At 33.2% G+C, this 18,475-nt stretch overlaps 2 protein-coding genes across 2 annotated transcripts in view; one reads left to right on the forward strand and one right to left on the reverse strand.

The window, feature by feature from the left end:
* The window catches only part of IGDCC3 (Immunoglobulin super DCC subclass member 3), an 88,952-nt gene extending 84,021 nt beyond the window's left edge, over positions 1 to 4,931 (forward strand). Inside the window, exons 29-30 of the mRNA XM_051208410.1 lie at positions 519 to 865; positions 3,646 to 4,931. Coding sequence (XP_051064319.1) covers positions 519 to 865; positions 3,646 to 3,753 — 455 coding nt within the window. The 3' untranslated portion in view covers positions 3,754 to 4,931. The remainder of the gene's footprint in view (positions 1 to 518; positions 866 to 3,645) is intronic.
* A 3,541-nt stretch (positions 4,932 to 8,472) lies between these two features.
* On the reverse strand, positions 8,473 to 16,896 carry CDO1 (Cysteine dioxygenase). Its single transcript, XM_051217888.1, has 5 exons — positions 16,586 to 16,896; positions 14,516 to 14,643; positions 12,748 to 12,888; positions 10,045 to 10,225; positions 8,473 to 8,698 (listed from the first exon to the last, which is right to left on the reverse strand). Exons 1-4 carry the CDS (start codon positions 16,813 to 16,815, stop codon positions 10,056 to 10,058), a joined length of 669 nt encoding a protein of 222 aa, XP_051064320.1. The 5' UTR covers positions 16,816 to 16,896; the 3' UTR covers positions 8,473 to 8,698; positions 10,045 to 10,055.
* Positions 16,897 to 18,475: the final 1,579 nt, after the last annotated feature.

Below are 18,475 nucleotides of genomic sequence, written 5' to 3' on the forward strand. Positions count from 1 at the left end.
TATAAAGAAAACGTAAATCTAGACAGGTAGTGGTAGTCAATAAAGTCATTATTGACTATTAGTTTTCTTTTTTTGTGTGTAGAAGTCTAAACTTCCTGACACAATTACACCCCGAGTATTTTAAAAGTGAATTGTTTGAAAGTGTAGATTAGATATGCATTACTTCTGATTTACCCCCATGTGTAAGTAAATCTCTATTTATTTATGTTCTCCGTTATATTCGTTATCGCTTCATCTTTTCCGTTGTTCTGTTTGTATATGCCTCTATAGATAACTATCTATTGCTTCATATTGCTTTATTGGACTTTTGATTGTTTAATTTCTGATTACTGACGAAAAAAATGAGTAGTTTGCATTAGTCTACTTATTAGTTAAAACAAATGTTAATAATATGCCGATAAATTCCCGAAAGCTACCAACAAACATTAATATGGGAGTTTTCTAGTACAATGTTGACTTTATCAAATAGTCTTTTTTCTACATTCTATTTTATCCTTTTTTTGTTTTATGATATTTAGTAACTCAGAAATTTCTACCTGTTAATGGAGATGATCATTCGCGGAATAAGGCATACATTAGTAGTCCTGCAAATCATACACATACTACACCTAAATCGAAACGTACTTCATCCGGAGCAACTGGTTCTCGTTCAATAACATCACCTAGACGGCGACCATTGCCTAATTCAAATCGAAATGAGCGAAATGCTGATTTACATTCCAGTGGATCTGTTGTGGTAGACCAACAGAATTGCATGGATCGTAGTAATAATAATAGTAATAACAATACAATGACACATATGAAACAAGGATCTAATCGTAGTTCTGTAATTGCAAATAACAATGGAGTTGAAAGTGAACACGAGGTTAGTAACTACCGAAGTGGATTTCTGTCATTGTTAGTGTGCATCAGTATCATGTAACTGTGATCGACAACCTTGCTGAATAGTTTGTAAAGATTAGTTGAATTCTCAGCAGAAACTGTCTCGGGAAATATTTAATCTCAAGCAAACCGATTTCATTACGACTATAGATATACATTGCTGACGAGTGGCAACCAGGACTAAAATTAAGTTCAGGCTTTCATACCTCCGATCACTTAATTTTAAAAATCCTATTCATAAGATGTTGAGTTACTGAGACTGGTGGTGGTCACATTGTTAATTGGTCGACAAAATTCGATCAACATAGCTAAGGAATAAACATAACTCAGTATTACAAGTGGTCAGTCACTGCCTGAATAGCTCAGAAGTTATGTCGTGAACTATGAAGTTGGATGATTTGAATTCGATTCCTTTCGGGGACTCTTCACTTCCCTCAAGATTGCAGGTATCCTTTGCTAACGAGAATCAGCTAGATCGGAACATAAGCCAACTCAGAATTTACTGTTTATCTTCACCTAATACTGATGTATAATATTGTTAAGCTGATATTCGATAGAAAGTGTTAGGCGACAATGAATATATTATGTTATAAACGCACGTCTGTCTTAACAAAAAATATTGTTCCCAATAACTTCTGCTTAGGTTCTACAGTTATGCGTTTAAATTAATGTTCTGAGTGGATCATCAAACTAGTAGGCCAAAACATCTCTTGAAGGCTACAGGATAGGATTTTAAGATTGTCTGTAAAATAAGAAAATCCTTTTTCTGTTCAAATGGTCAACATCCAATGTCAACTTGAATAAGTTTTGTTATATTGTACAGTTATCCAAGTCTGATTACTTGACTATACAAGCTTCCTAATTGGCGAGCTCAAACCAGCTACTTAAGTGAGAAGATTAAAAGTTCGGATTGGGAGGTGTTTATTGGCTAAATCGTTCAGCTGATTTCGAAATATTGATACATGTCCTTCAGAAAATTAAACCACATTTCCAACCAACAACATGTTTTTTTCTTCTTCAGAAGTAATGTCAAATCTTAACCAATACCATCGTCTCATCAGGATTTTTATTTATTTATCATTTGACTTATGTTTAATTGACCCATTGTATCTAGTTTATGTATTCATTAAAATTGAGGGATTATAATTATCAGAATAAGTTTAGGCGATATGGAATGTAAGGAATAATAATGTTATTCGAAATCAAATTAGATGTTTGATTGAAAAGTACATTTGAAATATGAATTTGGGTCTATAATTGAAGAACTTGATCATGAATTATTGAAAAGAATATTTATTCTTCGTTCATATATTTAGTTAGTTATTCCCTCCGAGCATAGTAGGAGAAACCTATTGGCCCTTCGGGAAATTAGATGGACTTTGTAAAGAGTGTACGACTGGCCACTGGAGAAAGCAAGGCAAAGATATTCATTTCGGTTCACTTCGCGGTCTTTATGTGTATTTACGGATTGTGATATCAGTAGTATGGGGTTTAAATTTGCCCACACTGCGTAGTGCAGACAAGCATATACTGGCCTATAATACACTTTCTTACCCCTTTCGAAAGGTTTTATGCAAACGAAAAGCGCAGATGAACTGTTTATGAGTTCATCAATGGAGAAACGTAGGACTTTCTCCCAAGTATGTTGTATATGCACATATTTGGATTCACATTCAGCGATGCATACATTCCAGTGATACACATATAATCATAGGTAGGGTGCAATTGCTAGGATGTATTACATTTAGTCGTGGAGTGCGCAAACAAGTTCACTCATCCTACAAGTATATATAGATGTAGAAGTTTCCACTCGTAAATATTCATTACATGCACATGTAGAACGCATGGACTGAAGTACATACACTCCGTAGGATACATACAGGTTTAGATACAATTACTCCAGGCCATATCCCATATCAAGCACTCAAATCATTATACAATTAGGTCATCGTAGACGATGTGTTCACTTCACGCTCATACCACAAGCAGTTTTAGTGTTAACCCCCGTGCACTGGTTACGACACAGTTTATGGCCAACACTCTGACCTACTACTGCCGGACCTTATGAGCCCTTCCAGACAGAATCTGTTCTTTAGCACTACAATCGCGCTCTTAATTCAAAGTTAACCTCACTCCTCTTGCTAATCAAAATTAAGATAGAGTGGATGATTAACACGATCATCACTGGTTCCATCAGAGCGGGTGGTCAGTTGGGTCTCTGCTTCGCCGCCTACGTTAGTTCATGAAGAAAAAGATCATCCACTATCCAGTGAACACTACGAGGAATTGCAAGTCGGACTTATAAAAAACCGTAAATTCGGCATATAATATCGTTCATATTCTGAGCATATAAAAATACATCTATCCGACATAAATATAAATTCCATGTACCTAAATAAATGGTTGCTCTGGTTGTCAGAAAGGGCATCGGCCTCGTAACTTCCGAATGAACTCGGCTTTCATCATGAGGCGTCATAACTCTTCTAAATGATAACTTTCTGATTTCCAGGGCAGAGTTTAAAAGGTTTGAATAATTTTTTCTGGTAAGCGTTTTTTTAGCGAGTTGGCTTTCTACGGGATGGGGTCGCTAACCTCATGCCCAACCCTCCACCTTTATCCGGGCTTGGGACCGTCAGTAGCCTTCGGAGGGACTCCAGGCGGAGTTGATATAAATGCACAACTGAAATAATCTTAACTCCGACTTCATTGAATTGTCGTTTCTAACTGATATTTTCTTTTTGTTTTCTTTCAACTATTAAATAGGGTGTTCAAAAAGCATTTAGTAGTGAAGAACTTACACAAGAAATGGCTAATTTAGAAGGTTTAATGAAGGATCTTAGTGCTATAGCTCAAGAAGAATTTAATTGTTAATATTTTTACAAGAAATATAAACATCATTTATTATTATCATTATCATTATGTAATTATGGTAACTGTTGAGTTGTTTTTGTATTTTCTTCAAATTGAATTGCATTTTATTTTAATCGCCATAATGGTGGTGATAAGTTACTTGTACATTTATGCACAATATCAATCATGATATAGATACTGTATATTTGATTATTTTCCTCCCTTTTTCCCTCTCCCTGTGTGTGTGTGTGACATAATTATTGATTCAAATCAAAATCTTTGTAAATTTAGAGTGCAACAATACCTCAGTGCGTATGCTCAACATATTTATTATTTTTGTTCATTTTTTTGTTCATACTTATTTCAGTTTATCAACACTTATGGCATTAATTTCCTATTATATTCATCTATTTATGTATCTGTTTTGAGGTTGTCAGCTTATTACTACTGTGCAATTTCATTGCTCTCTACTCTCTTCTGTACAACAGAATCATCAGTAAGAATAGCTAATGGAAGTGATTTAATTCCCGATTTTTGTTTCCTTAGTGTTTTCTTTTTCTATTTTCACATTTACTCCTATCCTTACTCACTTCCTGTTTAGGTATCTAATTTTTTCTATCGATTATCCTTAATATGTATGAAGTTGTTTCTTTACTGTCCGTCCTAATGACATTCATTTTTCTCTCGTCATTTTCGGTGATTTCGTGTTACTACTTATTTTAAGATAAGTAGTATACGTGTATTACACAAAAACTGTTTGACATAGGGGATATAATTTACAAAGAGAGGAAAAATATAATCATGATTTTTAGCCTGAATTTTACATTCTCTCGTTAAGTTTTGTTATTTTACTAAAGCAGCATTTTTTGAGTTTATCTTTTCCTTTTTAAAAAGATGATGTTTGAATAATGAGACCATGACCATTTTTGTCTATGCTAATTTTTGTAATGTAATTATTTATGGTTTATTTTCTTTATTTAATTATGCCCCCCCCCCTCACTTTTCATCTTCTTTCTCTCTATCTTGATGTTTCTTGTACACTTTGTATTGTATTTTGTTTCTTTTTTGTTGCTTTTTGTTTCCTAAACGAATTGTTTATTCTACTGAAAGGGATACAATATGTGAATCAATAGTAATGATGATGTGTATTTTCGTTTATCTTTGCTTTGTGTATCCATCATATTTATGTACAGATCAACAATGAATTATTCTATTCAAAATTGAGCTTCCGTTCGTTTATTTCTGTTACATACCATATGAATTTCTACAAACCAGTGAATCAGTTAATTATGGTTTATGGGTAAAAATAAACAGCGGGATAATTTAAATATTTAATAATAATGATCTAAAAATCGTACATGTTACACAAGCTAGTGGCTAACGTGCTGAGTGTTTAGGGGCGATATGTGTTATGTCTGAATCTCTGTGTAACCATCAACACTGAAATGCAGATATATCTAGCCAATAAGTTATAAATAGAACGAAACACGTATCCCGTATTCCTTCTACTATTGACTTCTACTCTGGACCTACAGAGTAAGTAATTGTGTCGAATAAAGTATTGTTTAGCCCACAATCTAGTTCCTCATTAATGATCGTCAGTTTGGTATCTGGTATAATGTGATCTCCAGCCTGTATACCGTATCAATCGAGTATTCAGTTTTGTGATAGCATACCCTCGATCACCTGTCCTATTGTCGTATTATAATAGTATATGATAGCTACGAAACAAGTAATTCATTCTCCCAGTACTCTCAGAATATGAGTGGGGTATGACAACTGTTTGTTGGCTAATCAAAAAACTTATTATTGATGAATGGTTTGTGGGAAAATGTAGGATTTTTTACAAGTAACGTATCTACTGAAGTTTGCTACATACGTTTTTATTTGTAAGTCGAAATAAAAATATTCATTCGTCCATATGACTAAAATTCTATATTGTCGAACTCCTTGAAAGATGTAAAGCGTTTGTTGAGATTTCCCCACTCTGTTCCTAGTTAGAGTTGATTCGTATATTATATACACTCTACATAGAAAACATTCAGTGTTTTGTACATTTAACATTATCACTCTCATTCTTTTACATAATTTTAAACATTCTAAATACTGCAAAGGCATTTCTGTTGTTACAATGTTTATACTTACTATGATTTGAGCAGGCCTATCTTATCTATCAACACTGTGTGACTCTTGAGAATTATGGTATAGAGTAATGAGAATATTTTTTTAATTTATTGGGAGACTGACGTGATTAAACATAAATTCCAGCTTAGCCTCGTTTTTTGGACTTAAACCTCGCGAAGTTTGAAGTATCTTCTTTGATTTTACTAACGAACGTTTATCGTTACTGTCGACTTAGTTCGGTTATTACTATCTCATTCAAGCCTGTTAACTATCTTGAAGATACTTGCATCACTTCAGCATTCAACTTTAACTAATTCAAATTACTGAGTTAGATCATTAATATGTAACTTTAGCAAATTAACGGAGCAAAGATTCAAATATTTAGCTGTAAACAAAACATTTTTAGGAGTGTATCAATGAAGAGCATCATTGATGAACTGAAAATGTGTCTGTGATTGACGCTTTCCAGTTACTGAGACTATGAAAATACTTTTTCCATTAAAAAAATAATACTTTCCCTATGTGGAATGATGACTACGGAGTCTGTGGAACAGCTGCTTGAGACCGTTTACAAGTGACCTATCTTTATTGAATTCTAACTCTCTTCCAACAGATATCTATGTGTCAAGGTGAGATATGGTCTTTTTAGATCTAATCTCTCCTATTTTACAAACTGAGCGTCATGTGAGATCCTGCTCATCACAATCACTGTTGTCGACAGTAGAATTTTACATTTTCTGCCTTTAGTCTTATTCCTTGTCATAATAGGGTATTAAGGAACAAGTTTTTAATTGAACGTAGATCCATCTAACTTTTATGATGTACAATTCCTATCACTACATCAAGACAACATCTATAATCAAGACAAAACAGATTTTTCAGCTATCAACAATACAGAATAATGCTTTACAAAATAGTTCATTTTGAAATAATTCAGATCATCATTATCTTAGTATAATTTCTTTATGGTAATTTGGTTCCCTGATGAGATATATGTTTTCTTGTGGTAGCATATATAAGATTATTATACGTAATAACTTGCAGTAAACAAAATAAACTCTAGGTAAACAACTTTTACTGCTCCTGACATTAGTGAGTTAACAGAACTGACCGAATTCAATGAATTCCAGTCATTTTTAGATTTTTTGGTTGATATCATGAACCGATTGATGTTAAACCACCGTTGGAAATCTGGAAGCACTGAAAGGCCGTTTCGTCCTATTGTGGGACTCCTCAGCAGTGCGTATCCACGATCCCTCTCGTGAGATTCGAACCCAGAGCCTTCAGTCTCGCGCGCGAACGCCTAACCTACTGGACCATTGAGCCGGCATCCAATGGTGTTAATGTCTAACATAAACCAATCCAGAAAATGAAAATGAAACAACTATAAAACGTATTATTTAGTGGATTAATTTAGATATTTTTAATGAGTATACGTTAAGTAGTTGGTTTTTGATCGTCTGTTTTTATTTTTTCTACATTTTCACAATTATGAACTTTTCCTTGTTACTCATTAGTTGTTGTTCTAATGATAAATTGTAGTCATTTAACTTAGTGACAAAAGTTTCCTAGTTACATCATTCATTATGATGTATTATTCGTAATGTATCTTGACTAGTAATTTACTAAGATGAGAATTCCTCTGACCTATTGATTGTACTGTAGTGTATGCTAATGATATCGACAGATATAAGTAGTATATATCGTCAGTCAAAAGTGGAATACTTTGTGGTATTACTGTGGTCGAGAAGAACGAATAGAAGAAGAGAGTCAGTCAGTCATTTACAACGTAGAACTTCGTACGTACGTACATCAGTTCGAGTTGCCATACCACATTAGCACAGAGATGCAGTTGTCGATTCAAATCCCGTAGTGGTAGAGGTATTAAGAGTACAAGCAGTAATCGGAAACATTAGGGTTTGGAGATGTTATTAAAGAAGTACAACCCAGTGAAATAAATTTGCGAAGAGAAGGAAAGAGACAAGGAGGAATCAGGAGATTAGAATTTGGAAGAACACAAAGAGTGGATACACCTGCGCCATTGCAAACGATTTTCAGCCATGTCATTCAAGGTCTCTAACCACCGGTTGCTATCATCTCGCGGATCTCAGCAAGGTAGTCTACACCTACCAACATGGCTCAGTTCACTTGTCAGTGACTTCATGGACTTGTGCCATGTTTCGGTCTGGCCGCCCCTAGCTTTCTTCCAACCTACTCGTATACCACTGAACATCGCACGTCGAGGCAGTCGGTCGTTGGGCATACGTAACACATGTCCCAGCCATCTCAACTGATGAAGTTTCACTACTTCATCAATGGATTTGCCATCCTTACCTAGTACCTGTTTCCTAACAGCTGCGTTACTTACTCGATGGTCTCAGGATATACGAGCAATGTTTCGAAGACACCTATGATCGAATACTAGTAACCTACGAATATCCTCTACTCTTACCGGCCATGTTTCACTGCCATAAAGTAGGACGGAACGAACTGCTGCTCAGTAAACACGTCCTTTGGTTGAAGGACGAGAACAGTGAGTAATTGGTATAGAAATGAAAGAACCACAAAGTGTAAGACAATGGATTCTGTAATTTTTTATTCAAATACATTTAGTTGTTCTCAATGATTTTCCCCTTCCCTTTAGTAATGATAAATGGATTCATATAGAATTATTAAACTTTGTATAAATATAACAGTTTCTAATTATTATTACAAAAAATATAATAAATTACATATGCAATACTTTTATATATTGAGATTAATCTATTCATGCATGTCATTTCTAATTGTATTAACACAGTTTCAAATGACCATACCCCGGTAAGTTGAGTTTTTCAGTTCCCTACAAAAGTTATATGAAGGGAAAAGGAAAACATATTACATATAAAGTAAATGATAATACGACATTATGAATCATACAAGTTAGTTACTTAATAAAGTTATTACATAACAATTCGCTAATTCTTACCGATAATAATGATAGTCATTTTAGTGTTGAAAGTTGTAAAGATCTTTGAATTGTGTTAGTTCTATATTATGAATGAATGTTGATAAAATAACTATTGAAAACTAGGAAATTGAACATGACTTTATATGCTTGAAATTACACAACAATACGGATTGATCATTAAAATAACCCATAGTATCATTGAATTCTCTTTTTTCTTATTCATTACTGATTGACTCAGTCAGTCAGTTAGTCTTGGAGATAAGAGAGGTATTAGAAGGTGTAGGAAGGATTTGAATGTGACCAACTTGGTCTCGTGTGCTATTACGGGTATGAGGGCTGATGTCACTTCCCGGCTGCCCACACCGTGGAAGGGTATTTCGTGAGAAACCTGAAAAGGAAGTTGGATTAATGTTGGTTATAACGACCTGGGAGCATGACCACAGAGTCCAAGGAACAACGGCTTGAGGCCGGTCGTGCACGGCTTTTTTATGGGATTTTTTTTAACGTGTTAGCTCCGTTCGTCAATGGGCCTTACTGCTAAAGACGGAAATCCGTGAGGTATCCTTCAGGAATTTCCTGTGACGCATACTGTACTGTCACAAAACATTTATGAAGTTAATTCCAAGAATCCCAACCAGATAATCTGTACCAATCAATATGGCTCAATCTAATAGTTAATTATACGACAAACTGCTCTAGATCTTGGTTTAGACACTCCTACCTTTCTTCTAACGTCAACGAACGTCAAGCTAACATCTACTTTATTGAGAACGAATTTAATTTGTCATTCAACAACTTTAATCATAGATTTGTGATTTTTTGGTTCCTAACAGAGAATCTTTCATTTTGTCAACATAATTCTGATAAATAATCGATGAATTCCTAAACTAATTCTATGGTTTCATTTGATCAATTCCAATTTTATATCAGAATGGTTTTTGTGGATTTTTATAGTAATTTAAATGGTTGAAATCATGAGTGAATTGAAGCTAGACCACCATGGAAAACTTAAAAACACTGGACTGGACGCGAGATTGATAGGTCCTAGGTTCGAATCTCTCAAGGCGGGATCGTGGATGCGCACTGCTGAGGAACCCCACAACAGCCGTCCACTGCTTCCAGGTTTTCCATAGTGATCTAACTTCAATTGACTCATAATCTCAACCATTGAAATTCCAATTTTATCAAATTCTCAGATTACTAAAACAAAACGAAATTTGTTTTTCAAATTCACTTACTCATTTATTTATTACACAATCTGTTTACCAAATTTACTATGAAATATCACATTCACTTTACTTGTTTTCGAAGTAGACTCTTCAAAATTCATCGATTCTGTATAAGGTGGACAGTATAAGTGTAATGTAATAGCAGTCTCTGTTTTACTAGGATTCTGTAAACGATGTATTCCAATTTTATCTATAAAATAAAATATAGTACCAGACCATTAGTAATTCAACTTGAAATGATAGATGATTCATTGAGGTCAAGTAATATCAGCTATGTTGTTTATGAAATAATTATATATCATAGTCAATGTAAGATGATTATGTAATATTACAAATTGATTGAAGTTGAACATGTAGATTACTGAATGTAGGCTTAGTGGTCTAGAACTCCGCCTGGAGTCCCTCCGGAGGCTACTGACCGTCCCAAGCCCGGATAAAGGAGGACGGTTGGGCATGGGTTTAGCGACCCCATCCCGTAGAAAACTAACTCGCTAAAAAAAACGCTAACCAGAAAAAAATTATTCAAATCTTCTAAACTCTGCCCTGGGAGTCAGAAGGTTTTCATTTTAGTGGTCAAGAGGTTAAACGTTCAAGCTTGTGACCAAAACTCTTGAGCTTTATCCTTTGTGATAAGGTAGTGAGTGACCTCTACTGAGATGTCCCACAATAAGATGAAACAATCATAAAGTACTTCTTGGTTCTCAATGATAGTCTAGCTAAGATCGGTTTATAATTTAACCAATGAAATAACTACAATCTTAACAAACTCTCTTATTCTAGTAATATCAAATCGTTCAATGTTTGTGACACCTAAATAAGATCTAATAATATGGAAGATATAAAGATTATAAATCTACACCACATCGACATAATTGTTAGACGTTATCGTTTGTTAGTAGAATACAACTGGGAGATATGTCCCATACTATAAGGATGTCCTTGTGATTTTAACCAAACTCACTCTTTTTAATATTTAAAATAACTTTTTTGTGTAGTTGATAAACCATAGTCTATGACTGTTCGGATTGGTTGGTGTGAAATACCATCTAATGACGTATTGTGATACTTGAATGTAGTGTCTTGATAAGAGATAGTTGATGAATTCGAACTTCTCAACAGTCAATCAATGGAACACAGTTTTCATTGTTACTTATAAGGATCTGTAGTTTCATGTTGTTAATATTCAGGTTTGCATTGTCATCCTCTATATGGCTTATTAACTTTTTAGACTGATGAACCAATATTCTATAGTAACTACTAGTTGACAATACTTTATGTGATATTCAACAGTGGGTCTCAGGTTTTGAATTTCGTCTTATTTGTAACTCATCAGCCGAATGTACCAAGATCCCAATGTTGATGTTCTATAGCCAAATGTAAACTCCAATTATTAATAAATTATCAGGTACTTGTATTATTTAAATTTCTTTAAAAAAATCTATATCTCTTAAGATAAACTAATCTAAGATAATGTCACCTGGTTTTCCACAACAGATATTGAGGATTCTGTCACAGTACACAAAATACTAGTACACAGTTAATGAACAAATTGTAACGTTATACAAAAAGTTATAACATGAACGACCCAGAGAGTATGATCACACATAAGTGTCTCATTTGCTCTTGTTTCACTATACATAGTTGAATTACCAGTGAATTAATGCAGTAGATATGAATCTAGCTATTCTCAAGTTAGAATTGGAGGTTAATAAAGATTTTTAAATTGTACAGTTAATAAATCGGTTAAATGTTAGTTAAACTAGTGATTCATGGTTTTAAGGGATTGTTGAACTAAGATCACTAAGTAATGTTAGCTAAGTAACTTGTAGATAGTTGGAGCTCAATGGATAACCAAGTGAAGGTTTTTTTAAAATGATAGGTACTTACTTAAGTAAGTAAGGGTCGAAGTCCCGGTTTAGATATCAAAACGAATGCAGATACATCTAGTTGCTACTAGTCCCATATAGGACAAAATGAGTATCTGATATTCTACTGCTAGTCATTACTTATGTACATACTTTATCTATATTTCCGGTTTTTGGTTGAGTTTATGATCTAAACGTTGTACATTTAGAATGTTTAGAATCGATATGATTTTTTTTTCAAACATTCCATGTACTTGAATTACTAGAAGTCAATTACTAAACTAAACCCGTCTATTTAAAAATTTCATGCAATTGGTTCCCTTTATGAATTTAAATAAAGCAAGAACAAATATTGGTGCAGAATAGTATTATTACGTAACTTATCTTATGATTATTCAATTCCACTATTACACCACCCAACCCGAATTAATTCCTTTTGACCTCTGACCTGTTCTAGCATATATATATATATATATATATATATATATATATATATATATAGTTATTATTGTAACCCAGTTATTTACACTCATCTATGTCATTTGTTTTCACTCTATCTCAATGTAAAAATTCTATTACATTTTTTGGTTTGTAAGCAGCTGATGAGAAACCTCGAAATAATATGAATTCATACTATTCTGCACCAATATTTGTTCTTGCTTTATTTAAACCCGTCTATCTGGAACATTTTACAAGTAACAATATGTTAATACTAATGGATATCAATAATTACAATGAAACTTTTGCTTCTTTCGGTTGATATTAAATGTTTACAAAAACAACATTCTGATATCAAGATTTCAAAAAAAATGGACAAATTAAGTTACCAAACAAACATTCAACTTACCATGCATGTAGGTGACTTCACCAGGATTCATTACAGTTACTGATTTCACAACTAATGGAGAATCAGTTTCATTAGTAGAGTTATATGATTTTTTTGGATTGAAATGTTTTGGCCATTCGTAAATAGTTTCTTTTATCTGACCTAAATGTATATAGATTGAACACTTAGTTAATGTTATAATTAAGCTAAATAAAAAGTTGGTTAAGCGCCTGGCGCGAGTCCTGGGTTCGAATCTCGCAGGGGGCGGGATCGTGGATGCGCACTGCTGAGGAGTCCCATACTGGGACGAAACGGTCGTCCAGCGCTTCCAAGTTTTCCATGGTGGTCTAGCTTCAATTGACTCATGATTTTAACCGGTGGAAAAGTTTTAATCCATAAAACAATTTAACTTAAATCTTTGTTCTTGCTCTTATCAAAAGTTATTAGGTATAGCTTTATGTACATGATTTTAAGTTATATTCTTTTATGTATGGGTTGTTGATAGCTTGAGAGAGTGTAGACATGGCATGTGGCTATGCTTACATGTCACATCAAAGTAAAACTATAGGTGAAATATCATGAACAAGGTACGCTATTGGAAGAAATCAGTCTCAACTTGTTCAATCTTGTCTGGATCTAAAGAAGAATTGTATATACATACTTATGATTCATACACGTTATATTTCAGTTCCTACTAACTTTAATTTAATTATTTGTGTAATAGCTTTGTCCTATAGTACGAAAAGCTACTGCATCGGATCATAAAACACATCAATTAATGATACTATGTGGTTGATCAGACCAATGAAATACATGAAGTCATGAAACTGTTATAAACACTAATCTATTACTTATATACGAATAGGACAAATAGTCAGTTGGATAAGCATAGTAACGTAAAAGTTAGTTCAAGTAGAATGAATTGATTCATATTTGTTACATGTTACAAAACCACAAAAAGTAAAAAAACTGAGTAAAGATTAGTCCATAGCAAAATAAGCAACAATGATATTAGTAAAGGAATGAAATTAAATAAGGAATAACTAATGATGATGATTGATTGAGCTTATCCATACTTTATAATGTATGTTGTATCATAAAATCTAATGATGCCAGCTTATGATGTGTATTATTCTAAGGACTCCATCCATAAAACCTTCATTTACTTATTCTACTCACATCCATAAACTGTAACTACATGAGAACATGGGATGTTCTCTTTTGAACTCATATAGCCTTTTTATTTAAAACTGATCATACGATAAAACATCAAAGTAGACATAGATTTGACAATCATAACAGTTAATTCAGTCATCAAATCGGTCTAATAGTTATTAGAAAATTAAAGTATTTACAATTGATAAATCATCGAGTTTTCTCATAGTTAAAATCTTGAATCGATCTAAGCTAAACCACCAGTGAAACCTGGAAGTAATGGACAGCCGCTTCGTCATATCGCAGGACTCCTCAACAGTGCGCACGGACGCTTAATGTCTAGACCACTGAGCAGTCATGCAACGGTGTTAATGTTTGATTTTCATCAATTCATGATCTTGCACAACCCTCTATTCGCTGCCTGAGGTGGATAACCGTCTAACACCCGAATCACTGAGTAGCGAACAATGCTGTGTTTGTCAACTCTGTTTTATTCCTGACCGAATTCTACCAATCGTCAGAATTGGTTAATTAACAAAAGTTAAAATCATAAAATCATATGAAAAGTCAATACTTGTGTTTCAAGAATGTGTGTGTAACTTTGATTCAATGAAAAAAGAAATCTTAATATTACCTTTTATAATTTTGACAAAACAATCAGCTCCAGAATGATCATGTACTCCTGTTCCTTGATCTTCACTCCAGCATAATAATAATAGATTGTACTTTCCATTACCTTCATCTATCAAATTACGTGTGTATCTAATATTTATTTACGAAAGAAAAAAAGAGGAATGAAGATGTGTTGACAAAAAACGAATAGGTCACTGAGCCGGCATTCAACGGTGTTAATGTCTAACTTCAACTAATCCACGTAATTGCGCCACAGTACACAATTGTCTTCAATGGGTTACTATCTCATAACAGACCTGGTTGAACTCCACTGGTAACGGTTTCTCACTAGAATTCTAGGAAATGTCTCTTGAAGTCAGTCATTAGCGAGCAGAGGATTATTATCAGAAGGGGTTTTGTGGAGATAGGACGAAACAGCCGTCCAGTACTTTCAGGTTTTTCATGGTGGTTTAGCTTCAATTGACTCAAGATTTCAACTAATGAAAGTTCTAAAATCTCCACAAAACCCCTCCTGAAAAACGAATAATTGTTATTGAAATGCCAGTTTTTATGAATACCAAAGTCAATCAGTTATAACCAACATGGAGTTAGATCCATGAGCAAGTACGTTTTCAATGTACGTAGTAACTGACCACAAATAGGTAAGTAGTATGTTCATTTAAATCGGAAAAGTCTTTCTTTTTACCACATAATAATATCAACGAGATTACAAGACATCTATTTAGTTTGGTTTACTTCTATTGTTCAGGATGGTGATTACATGATCATATACAGGTCTTGAAGCGAATAAGATAGCCCTTTTACAATGAGAATCACATCAGTATCTTTTGAAAAAAAATCTTTTAACAAAATATTTGATTATGTAACAATCGTTTGCATCTTTATGATCAGCTTAAGAATAAATTTCATGAAGTTATGTAATCAAACAAACTAATGAAGAAGATTGAAATTCTTCGATGATATTTACTGAAGATCATGTTAACAACGATAAAATAGCTCTGGATCAGTCACTTAATACTAACTTCTTTCCTGTAAACGATTTATATGATGTTTTTGAATCTCATTTGAAATAATGAATGTGTACTACAGAGAGTTTTAAAAAAATCTAACAAAAACATATCTCTAGTGTTTTGATGAAGTTTTGTTCTTTGAGCTAGATGATTTGAACGCAGAGTACAAACTTGAAGTTTGTTCTGATGATTTCATCGAGAATAACAATGAAAACTCCACATCTAAACCATTCAACTCAAAGAATAAAACTCCATCAAAATTGCTAGGTTTAAAGCGGTTACGAGTTCACTTAAACTGAGAACGGAACAAAGACTCGGTGACCAAATCCAATAAGCTAGCTATTTGATGCATCCCAGTCCCGCTAACTAGAGGAAGAAGCCCAAGCTTGGAATGGGGAATTATATTCCGCAAATAGCCAGAAGCACGAGTGATAACAACAGACACAAATCAAAACATATATATATATATATATATATATATATATATATATATATATATATATATATATATATACTGCACAAAACCGTCCTTGGGGAGAGTTATAAAATAGCATACTAAAACACACAACAAACCAATCGCATTTAAGATTCTCCCAAGTGGGAAGTATGACATAAAGGTGAAACTGAACGCTTTTAGCGCGAAAACAAAGAAATTCAAATTTTCTAAATGAAATTACAAATTTAGGTCCTTTTCCAAGTGAGTTCTATAAATCTAACGTCCCCAACAAAAAACCATCCATTTGAGCTAGAAGTCTTCTTTAACATCTTAATATCTATCAGTTTAAGAGTTGTGGAGATTGTTAAGTTTTTGTTTGAGATAATGAACCAATTGATGTTAGACCAACATTGAAAACCTAGAAGCACTGGACGGCCAGGATCGTGGATGCTCACTGCCAATGAGGAGTCTCACAATAGGACGAAACGACCGTCCTGTGCTTCCAAGTTTCCAACGGTGGTCTAACATCAATCGGTTCATGATCTCAATCAAAATCTTAATATCTCTAATATTTCCATGTTCCTTAAATTGTTATCAGTTTAGAATGTAAATCAGATTAACTTACTTTGTTTTATGATAAAATATATATTTGCTCCATTCTGAGAAATCACATTGAAAATTCTTTAAAATTGTATATACTTCATTGATATCAATATGATCTTCATTAAATATTATTCTTATGGTTTCAATGAAATCATTTAATGTAGATATAATTGGCATTTGATATTCTTTATTTGATTGATATAAATTTATAGAATTTAACTGATTCATTATAGACAATTGATTACTACTCATTATAATAGATTAAGTAGTATAATTATAATATGTTGTATTATATTTGATAGGACTCTGTTCAACAAAGCAAACAACAACAAGAAAAATCCCCTGTTACCATGGTTATTTATAGTTGATGGAGAAACATGATCACAACATGTGACTGTTATGATTAAGAAATTTCTGGTCAATATCCATATGATTATAATAAATAAATAAATAAATAAATAAATAAATAAATAAATAATTATTGGTCTGTAACACATGTTTAATCATTCGGCAGAATGAACTTATGATGTAATAAATAGCAAAGAATAGGTACTTGACTTTTAATTAAGATTTATATGATTGAATTACTATTATTATTATTATTATTATTATTATTATTATGGAAGCATTTGGACTTCTTGTTGTTGTTGTTGATTAGACCGATTATTAGTTGATTTGCCTATTTTGACTGTATTAAAACTGATGAATGAAATGACCTTACTGTTAGCCAAATAAAAACAACGACAACGACAACAACAACAACAACAACAACGAAAAAAAACAACTTGTGTTTGAACTCTACATGGTACATTCATTCAATGTGAGTTGATCAGTTTAGAATGTTGACCAAAAAAAACAACAAAAAAAACAATCCTTCGCTGTGTATTTAATAATGTAAATCGGGTTATTGTAGTTGGGAGGTGAGTGTTAGGCTTTTCTTTCTCGCCCTCCCTCTCCCTCTCTCCCTTTCTCCCTCTCCCTCTCTCTCTCTCTCTTATGTATTGTCAACAGAAAATGTTTTGTAACTATACAGTTTGACCAAAATATGATTATCTGAATTTATAAATGAGATCATAAATGTCTAGAATCATTGTTCAAATCATCGAGTTTGAAGTGTTACAGGGACAATAACAAATTCTATTTACATTTATTTATTTATTTATTTATTTTTTATAAAAAAATAATATTAAACCTGAAACAATTAAATGTTTAGAAAACAAAAAAAAGTAACCATGTAATTGAGAAAGTTTTCATTATTTTTTTTTCAACCTAATGTTGAATGAAATGTGAAAGTTTCATAAGTCAATTATACAATTTAGAGTGTAGAATTATTTGAAAAAATCTTAAGTTTCCAAAGCTAGAAAACTCTTGAATACAACATAGAGAACATTGACCTAACCAATATATTTGATGACGAAACTCTGGAAGATGTAGAACCCTTCACATACATGGGAAGTATTATCAATGAACAAGGAGGATCAGATGAAGACGTAAAGGCAAGGATTGGCAAAGCAAGGGCCACATCCGTACAACTGAAGTATATATGGAACTGAAAACAACTGTCTGTCAACCAATATTAAAATCATAATCTTCAATATGAACGTCAAGACAGCTTGTTCTCTTGTACGGAGCTGAAACTTGGGAAACTACTACAACCATCATTAACAAGGTGCACGTATTTATAAATAGCTGTCTACGCAAGATATTCAACATTCATTGGCCGGAGATACCATCAGAAACAGCTTATTGTGGGAGAAGGTAAACCAGCTTCCAGCTGAGGAGGAAATTAGGAAAAGACGATGGAAGTGGATAGGACATACATTACGGAAATCACCAAACTGTTATAACTTGTGAGTTTCTGCCCCTATTAATGTATAACGTAATAATATCGCCAATTAAAGAACAATGAAAT

This window comes from Schistosoma haematobium, chromosome 7 (assembly GCF_000699445.3).
Source record: "Schistosoma haematobium chromosome 7, whole genome shotgun sequence".
NCBI lineage: Eukaryota > Metazoa > Platyhelminthes > Trematoda > Strigeidida > Schistosomatidae > Schistosoma > Schistosoma haematobium.

Excerpts from the sequence above, each read along its gene's own strand:
- CDO1 (XM_051217888.1), bottom strand. The coding sequence starts at position 16,815 with ATGAGTAGTAATCAATTGTCTATAATGAATCAGTTAAATTCTATAAAT. Across the intron at positions 12,889-14,515 it reads TTTTGTCAAAATTATAAAAG|GTCAGATAAAAGAAACTATT; the intron begins GTAATATTAAGA and ends ATATACATTTAG. Across the intron at positions 10,226-12,747 it reads TGAAGTCACCTACATGCATG|ATAAAATTGGAATACATCGT; the intron begins GTAAGTTGAATG and ends TTTATTTTATAG.